The following is a 9,435-nucleotide window of genomic DNA, read 5'->3' on the forward strand; positions in this document are numbered from 1 at the left end:
TATCTTACAGCATCGCGGCCAAGTTGCTGCTTTGACCCCTGTAAGTACACAAACACATTGTAGATGAATGCCCAGCCTCTTGGGCTGTCCAGCATATTGTTTTGTTGTGGCTGTGCCCATTTCTCTTGGGCGTTGTACTGGGCGCTGTAGCGGATTTCTGAGCAGACTGATCCAGGTTCCCTGCTCCCCCAGTCTGGTCCACATCGCTACCTAGATGTGTGACAGATAGACAGAAAACATGGAACATGCCAAATCTCTAGATCATTCTCACTGTGCCTGATTGGACCACGCTGTTAAGGTACTGTTGTTTACAGGGATGGGCTCGCCACCATTTTTGTTTCAAACACTGACAAGCAAAGAAAACGGCTACATCGTCCTACAACCGTAATGGCTGCAGCTGATTGGACGAACGCCTCGCGTGGATCTGTCTGCTCTGGGATTTCAAAACTCACCATAATGGCGGCTCGATTGGGATATCATCTCTTACTTTACCAAAATAGCTTAAACATTTTAAACTAAAAATAAGCTGTGCAGTTGGTGAATCTCTCATCATTTCTGATCTGTAAGATTTTGGCAAGATGAGCAGGCTGCTCCTCATTTGCATAGAGTCAGCTGGATTCAGCTTTAAACAAACAAGAAACGGCGAGTCAATGCAATGCTACCAGAATGCATTGCATGGCTGGTCCCGTAGAAATGAATGGAAAGCGTGAAACGACGCTGACAATGGACACACACCATTAGATAAAGTTGTGGGGCAAAAAGTACTGGGATCAAGCAATCTGTCAGCCTGTTCCATGAAGCATGCGCTGATCTGGGTCACGTTATTTTAACGGTCTATGGTCACAAGGCACTTTATTAGGTACACCTGGACAATCTATAGTAAGGAAATTTTATGTAACGGCTCTGCTATAAATTCTACCTTGACACAGTTTGGTAATTTATCATTAAAGTCAGCTAAATAACGTGTCATAGCATGTTACCACTGTATGTAGGCTAGAATCTGTTGTTTTTTGCATCTGAACTGGGTATATTGCGTTTTTAAATGTTGAATATGTGAACATTAAAAAATAAAGGTAAAAGTTAAGTTGTTGAAAATTTGAATAGTAAAATTCAGAGGCAATTCAGATACATCCTTTCAATGCATAAATATTCAATGTGAGTTATTCAACGGCTTTTCTCTTTCAAAATCCCATGAACCAGACTGACTTCCACAGTAGCCTGATCCTCTTATAGCAGAATAGGGCTGTGCCACAGCTTTACTGTCGCCACCTTGACAACAGTTTGTTCTAACTTACTCCTAAAAACAAGTACACGTTCTTTTTTTCTAGCAAACTTATTAAAGTGACCATACCTCACTCAAACTCTGTTTGTACATTCCATTTTTAGTAGGACTTTAGGGGGTTTCCTTCAAGCCACCAGTGCATTTCCACAATGTCCGCACACACACACGCACACACACACACACACACACACACACACATACAGTTGTATTTGCCTTCAGTAATAGTGAGTAAGTGGTGTAGTTAAGCCGCGGAGTTCACAGGGGGAAAGTGAAGCATTGTGGGAAACTCCCAGTCTTTTGATGTCGGGAGCTGCGCCTCCTAATGGGAAGAATGTTCTTGTGAACATGATGACAGCTGCTGTTTGAAACGGAGCTGCACAAATCAATCAACTGGACACTTTTTTACGTTTACAGTGTCGTAATTTTTTACATCACTGCTGAAGCCTTTGTATGTTAATAATTACAACTATATAACACAAATGTTTGCCCGCACATTACATGTACGTACAGTATATAATTTTGTGCCGCTAGGGGTCTCTAAATCAAAACAATACATCTAGACACAGACTTTTGATGACGTTGTGTAGTGGCATTTTGGTCGTTGTACTGTAGTTTCACTCAATTGCTGATTAAAATATATTATAGCATATAGCATTGGAGATCAGCAAGCTTAACGGCAGCAACAGGAAGTCGGCTGGAATCAGACCTCAGTGCTAGCAGCCATGAACTGAAAGTCTGTTTCATCCGCTGGTTGGTCTCTCTTCGGGCGAAGTTGTCTGCAGCGGGTAGAGACAGAGAGTCAGAGGGAGGCAGGGAGAGGCTAATAAATAAATGTGACATCATGACATTAAAGCCCACCCCCCAAGCATTATCAGTCATTTTAGCCTGGACTGAAAGCAACACTGGTGCATGGGCGCTGTTGTCGTGGAAACGATATCTGGTACCAGAATATGACAAAAACAGGCTTTTTTTTGTTTCTGTTTTCTAGTGATTAGATTTTTTATTAATTAAAATAGAATTGTTTTTTAATAAGCGTAAACGAAAGGAAAACCAAATGACCAAAACACACGCTGACCATTTTCAACCAACACTTTCACTCACGCTTTCACAGCAGCTGTAAACCACAGTGCTGAACTATAGAATGTAAATACGGTCCCCAACTGTCCTGTCCCTTTATCCAGCATTGTCCTTTACATGAGGGCCTGCTCCTGTGGACCAGGACTCATTTTAAAGCATATGGACTGCTACATCGTCCTTTCATGCTCCGGATTCCAAATTACAAACACTTGAAGTTATTCAAGGACTTGATGGGTTTTAGAATTGAAATATGTTTTCTGTTCATGTTACTGCAGTACAGTAGAGACATTCTGTTTTGGACTTTTTGGTAAATTCAGGTCAGACTTCTCACATGCGTTCATTACAGCGTATTGCCGCTAAAACAATTAGTCGATTCATCATTTGGTCAAGCAACAGAAAGATAACAAACAACTATTTTTATATTGTATTTTTTCAAGAAAAGACTTATGTTCAACAACATGCTGTTTGTCTGTGTATCAGTGTCTGTTGTTCAGCAGGCTAGGCAAACCAGTTTATATATTTTTTATTAAAATTTTTATTATTTTTTAATTATTCAAGAAAATAATTGCCAGATTAATTGGTTTAAAAAATAATGCCAATGCAGGGATACATTTGTAACTTTTGACAATAATAAAACCATATTACAGTGACCGTTAGTGACTGCAGGGACACCTAACCATGGGTCCTTTAGAGTCTTATATTCCTGAGGATTAGAACGTGTTTCTTTTTGTTTCAGCTGTGTTGGGGTGGATGAAGATGATGCTCCAGACATTGACGTGTATCACTGTCCAAACTGCGAGAAGAACCACGGCAAATCCACATGTGAGTATCAAGTTGTGACTGACTTGTTTCTCGTAACAAAGAAAACGGGACACTGCCTTAGTAATGTGATCATTTCACTTCAAAGTTGTTGTGTCTGAATAGGAAATTATGTGATAATGTCATCACTGGCTCTAAACGTGTTTTTTCTGTCTTTTAGTGAAAAAGAAGAAAAACTGGAGCAAACATGACACGGGGCAAAGCACAGATATCAAAGCTGTTCAGAATGGCAGTCAGGTTTTCATAAAGGAGCTCCGCAGTAGGACCTTTCCAAGGTAGAGACACAGGTGACCTGTGGTCAACCTTCTACTGTATATCATTGGTTATTATGAAATTAAATGATTGATTAGGGACCCTTAATTATTGTCCTTGTGTCAATATTATTCCTCACTGTGTTTATAATCCCACTAGGGGGCACTGTCTAATAACTTTTCAAGATCTGACTTCAAATTGTTTTGCGTTTGTGTGTGTGTGTGTGTGTGTGTATGTGTGTGTGTGTGTGTGTGTGTGTGTGTGTGTGTGTGTGTGTGTTTTGCAGTGCTGACGATGTGCTGGTAAAGCTGAGCGGCAGTCAGCTGACCCTGGATTACCTGGAGGAGGGTGGCTTCAACGATCCGATCCTGGTTCAGAAGAAGGACGGCCTGGGAATCTCCATGCCTGCTCCCACCTTCTACATCAGCGATGTGGAGAACTATGTTGGTGAGGAACAACTGCTGTTACTGTACTGATTACTTGTCTTACAACTACTGCTACTATAACAACTACTACTGCTGCAAGGTGCTGCTTCTCTATACCTTGTTTTTTCCACACAGAACCGGTCTGGTTAAAGTTAGCTGGACCAATGTTATGCCGAGGTCTGCCATAACAAGCGCTAACGTTAGCTTATGTCAGCTATTGTAGCTAAGGCTAGGCTCTAAGTGAAAAACAACAGCAGTAAGAGACAGACTTACTTGCAGCTTGAGAGTTCCAGGTGAACTTGTAAAAGCCGTTGCCATACACACACAGTAGAGCACTCCCAGCTCTACCTCCGCAGCGCTGGTGAGTAAGGTCTGGCTACACCACAGATGCATTCTGGAATAGTAGGGGAAAATAACGCTCTGGGTTGTTTGCATTTCTTCAAACCAATCCCAATGGTCTTGGGCGGGGCTAAGCCCCGGGCGCAGCGTTTGTGGCTCTGCTAAATAGTCTCAGGAAGGAGCTTGTTCTGGTGGAACATTTACACCCGCTTCAGCTTACTAGCTCAAAGTTTGTTGTTGTTTCCTGAAGCCAGTCAGAGTATGAGAACGACAACACACCAAGAGAAGAAGGGGAGGGACGTGTCGGATGTCAGGCTTTATTCTGTAAATATACTTCTGTTGATCCCAACTCAGAGAGGATGCGGTTCACAGACGGGTCCGAGAGACAAACACAGGTCTCAAACACAGAGGGACAAGGAGAGGCAGAGTGAGTCACAGCTCTACAAATGGAATAAGAATCTACTCATTTTAAATATTTAAAAAACTCAATACGTGGGAGTCAACGTTGATACTGTGGCAAGTCCCCTCAAGTAAATCAATAAATGGCACACTTCTTGCTACTGCTGCTGCTGCCAGCACTAATGTTTCTGCTCATGCTTCCACTGTACTTGTACAAGTACTGCAGGGCCGCTGACACCTGTACCATCACTGCTGTGACCCTGTAACTGTTCTTGTTAATATTACAGGAACTAGTGGTATGACTAAAACTCAGTTTACCTCTGTGAATCATTATGCCACCATTAACAATACTACTGCTGTTGCTACTATTACAGCTGTAATGACTTGTACAGTAGCATCTACTATAATCCCTATAACTATCACACGACTGATATTACTGCTACTAGTGTACTAGTACTAGAGCTGTTGTAGCTACTGTTTCTCTTTGGAAAACAACAACAAACTTTGAGCTACTGTGGAGATTTAATAAGTATGTTTAGTCAGTTTCCTTTCTAACCGGGAAGTTTTGGGACTAATTGGTTGGATTGCTGTGGACGAAGTACACAATGAGATACACTGGCCACCGTCTCTGCGTCCGGGACTTAGCCCCGCCCAAGACCATTGGGATTGGTTGAAAGAAATGCAAACAACCCAGAGCGTTTTTTTCCCTCCTAGTCCAGAATGCATCTGTGGTATAGCCAGAGCGTACTGCACAGCATTGTGGGAGACTGTAACTATAGGAACTGTAGTATGACTTTACTATAAAGTTGGGCAGTATACCGATATTGTATCAATATCGTAATTAGAGACTAGATATCGTCTTAGATTTTGGACATTGTAATATTGTATTATAACTTAAGTGTCTTTTCCTGGTTTTAACGGCTGCATCACAGTAATATGTCAGTCATTTTCTGAACTTACCAGACTGTTGTAACTCTTCTGCTATTTGCCTTTACCCACTTAGTCATTATATACACATTACTGATGATTATTTATCAAAAATCTCAGTGTGTAAATATTTTGTGGAAGCACCAATAGTCAACACTACAATATTGTTGCAGTATCAAGGTATTTGGTCAAAAATATTGGGATATTTGATTTTCTCCATATCGCCTAATACTGCTTTCCTTACCATTACCAATTTAGCACAACTTGTACTTTTAAAGCTTCTTTACTTTGCACTACTATAAAAAGCCATAGAAATATCTTCAGGAACAAATTTTGCTTTCAAAATAAGAGCATGGGCAATGGAGGAGGGAAGAACAAATAGAGACGGAACAAATGCTTTGCATGCAATGTGTTTGCACATCCTGAGACTTTTAATTAATTAATACTGTATCTATTATATGTGACCGCACTTCAATGTTTTTTTTTTAAATAAAACATGTACTGTATAATTTCTTTTCAATAGGGGGCACAACTGTTCTTTCTTCCCCTGTGCTACAAATCAACAGCGTACTGTTCACCAGTTTACTGTTGAAAGAAAACGTTTAGCTTGCAGGCGGTTAGTGTTTCTTCAGCTTGTTTGACCATGTCCTCTGTGTCCTCTGTCACTGTCTCAGGTCCAGATGTCGGCGTGGATGTCGTTGACGTCACCAAACAGACTGACAGCAAGATGAAACTCAAAGAGTTTGTGGATTATTACTACAGCACAAACAGAAAGAAAGTGTTAAATGTCATCAACCTGGAGTTCTCCGACGCAAGGTACGCACTCGATCTGATGCTGAGGTTTGACATGAAGGCAGGGTCAAGATGGCAGTGTGGAAAACTCCTGGTGCTCATTATGTCTGTCTGTTTTTCTGGGACAGGATGAATAGTATCGTGGAGAGTCCACAGATTGTGCGACGACTGTCTTGGGTGGAAAACTACTGGCCTGACGACGCTCTGCTCGGGAAGCCCAAAGTCACAAAATACTGTCTCATCTGTGTCAAAGACAGCTACACAGACTTCCACATTGAGTGCGGTGGCGCCTCCGTCTGGTACCACGTCCTAAAGGTCTGTCACGCTTATGGGTAGACCGGTATGTTGAATCAGAACTGGCCTCGGAGCAAAAATAGGTGTCAGTCAGCCTGTCAGTGTGTGCGTGTGTATATATATATATATATATATATATATATATATATATATATATATATATATATATATATATACACACACTGTATATAGTGTATATAGTGTGGAATCCATGAAACCTAATCTGACTGTGTTTGATTTTGAAGGGAGAAAAGATCTTCTTCCTCATCAAGCCCACGTCTGCCAACCTGTCTCTGTACGAGCGCTGGAGATCATCGTCCAATCACAGCGAAATGTTCTTTGCCGACCAGGTGGACAAGTGCTACAAGTGTACTCTGAAGCAAGGCCAGACTCTGTTCATCCCATCAGGTCAGAGCTGAATTTAATGATAATAGTAATGTAACAACCCACTTTCACAGCTGACCCGCAGCTGCATGCGTTCAAAACAACAATTTTTAATTGTAACGGAGTCCACGCATAGTGTCGTCACACCGTAGAACATATTTGGAATATGATCATGATATAACGTTTGAACGGAAAAATGATCTGATTCTCAATGTTGTGAATTAATTAATCATTGAAATCATTCTTTCCCCTATTTAAATCACTTTAAATGTATTATCGTTGGACTTGTTCACTATTTGGACCTTTAGATCAATTCGTTGATTTCCCAACTTTAAATCTACTAAATTCAAGAAAAATTAGAAGGATTAAAATACTGTAATACTTTACAAAAACAAAGTTGTTTTTCATTTTGGAAATGTTGTTCCCATTAATTCATTAAAATGAAGCAATTAAAATATTAAAATAGAAATAACATGCATTGCTTAAATGTTTTCCCTTGCTTTTTGGATCTATGAAACGGTTTCGGGAAGGAGATATTGATGCCATTCTCTAGCACATTATTGATCTACGGTGTGTAAAATCCGTTATGATATTTGTTTATGGATAAAATAACAAGACAGTTGGTCAAATCAAAGAACTGCACGGCATTGATTGAAGAATGCTATTTCAGCATTCCCAATGGTCCAATGGAGCCAGCTCCCACAGTCAGAGTTGAACAACTGATGACTGACACAAGGCCCTTCTGTGCACCATCATCCTGTTGATCCCATGATAAATCAATTAATCAATCAATTAATCAATCAACAAATTAAATTGGAAAAAGCTCCTCGCATAATGGTAATAATAGTAAGTGTAAAGAATAAATAAAATAAAAGGTATACAGAATATTGAGGTGGGTGAGGATAAGTAATACCAAGTAATAATAATTATTTTTTCTTTCATAAAAAAATTGTTGAGTAATGAATATCTTTAGTATCCTGGTGGTTGAAATGTGTTGGTCTCCTCAGGTTGGATCAATGCAATACTGACCCCGGTCGACTGCCTGGCCTTCTCTGGACACTTTGTCCACAACCTCAGCGTGGAGATGCAGATGAGGTCTGGACACAAACACATACACACATACACACGTGTTTTATGCTCTATGTCCTTGTGTTTTTTTTTGTGCCATTTTTTAATGCTAATTGCTGTGATCCACCATTCCTCCTGCAGACAGTTATGTCCTAATTTTGGTAGTTCAGTGGGACTTGAAGACATTTTGTATTTGGCCTTGGTTGATCTAGCAAGTAGTTTCCACTATGGCTGGATTTAAACTAAAACATTTAACTCCAAAGTCTACCAATCTGTTTATGACATTTGTGAGTTGCAGAGTTTGTGAGTAGTGCATGGCAATGTTTAGCTGAAATATCCTTGTTTCCTCTCAACAGAGCGTATGAAATCGAGAAGCGGTTAAAGGTCAAAACTCTCACCCCCTTTCCCAACTTTGAGACGGCGTGCTGGTATGTGGGACGACATCTCCTTGAGCGATTCAAAGGTATACTCTCACATTTAATTTATTTAAAGATTTCATATGTGTGTGTTTTTTTATATAAATCTACATCCTCATTTAACTTACAATTTCTCCAGAAGAATGCGTGAGAGCAGAAAAAACACAAACAGTGTCAGAATCGGAGTGTGGCTGCATGTCTGCCGCACAGATGAGGAGCTGGATGCTCTAATATTATTTCAGTCATTAAATCGGTGAATCGCAGAGTTCACAGATGATTAGCTTCAAAAGGTTTGGCTCAGCTAGAATCACTTGCTCCATTATGAGTCAGCTGGCTGTTTATGTTTCCATTTTCTGGTGTGTGTGTGTGGGTGTGTGTGTGTGTGTTTGTCTGTGTGTGTTTGTGTGTGTGTATACTTCTAAGTCATAATATACCATGATTCTTTCTAACTTTCTAATGTCAGCTCTTTCAGATTCACTTCATGGCTGCTGCTATTTTTGCCTTGATGTTATTAATACTTTCCTGTTCTGGTTCAGTGTCTATAGCTACTCAGGTATTCAGACTGTGTTTTTATGCCATTAAACTGAAATGGAAAAACAATAGGAAATTCACATTAAAGCAGTTGATTTTGAACTGCTGAGACATGTGGATCAGCTGTCTGGCTGATATTATCTTTTTGCAGCCATATTGGTGTGTGTATATCTGTGACTATGTCGGCTAACAAATAACACATATATTTGAGTTCATGTAACAAATAAGGCATTACAAAGATTGTCCAGAGAGCCCTGGCCTGCTAAACTCAGTATATTTTAATCACAATATAAAAAAAAAATCTAAAAAAACCTTAATAGTCCATCCATCCATCCATCCATCTTTGACCGCTTATCCGGTGTCGGGTCGCGGGGGCAGCAGCTCCAGCAGGGGACCCCAAACTTCCCTTTCCCGAGCCACATCAACCAGC

General features: G+C 40.4%; 1 protein-coding gene across 2 annotated transcripts in view; it reads left to right on the top strand.

Annotated features, from left to right (window-relative positions):
* The window catches only part of phf2 (PHD finger protein 2), a 40,016-nt gene that overhangs the window by 14,989 nt on the left and 15,592 nt on the right, over window positions 1-9,435 (top strand). For both annotated transcript variants that reach the window (XM_034869154.1, XM_034869153.1), the window contains exons 2-9: window positions 3,096-3,181; window positions 3,339-3,453; window positions 3,717-3,877; window positions 6,195-6,336; window positions 6,441-6,627; window positions 6,852-7,014; window positions 7,998-8,085; window positions 8,415-8,521. In XM_034869154.1, the coding sequence (XP_034725045.1) occupies window positions 3,096-3,181; window positions 3,339-3,453; window positions 3,717-3,877; window positions 6,195-6,336; window positions 6,441-6,627; window positions 6,852-7,014; window positions 7,998-8,085; window positions 8,415-8,521 (1,049 nt within the window). The remainder of the gene's footprint in view (window positions 1-3,095; window positions 3,182-3,338; window positions 3,454-3,716; window positions 3,878-6,194; window positions 6,337-6,440; window positions 6,628-6,851; window positions 7,015-7,997; window positions 8,086-8,414; window positions 8,522-9,435) is intronic.

The sequence above is a fragment of the Etheostoma cragini genome, chromosome 4 (assembly GCF_013103735.1).
Source record: "Etheostoma cragini isolate CJK2018 chromosome 4, CSU_Ecrag_1.0, whole genome shotgun sequence".
Lineage (NCBI taxonomy): Eukaryota > Metazoa > Chordata > Actinopteri > Perciformes > Percidae > Etheostoma > Etheostoma cragini.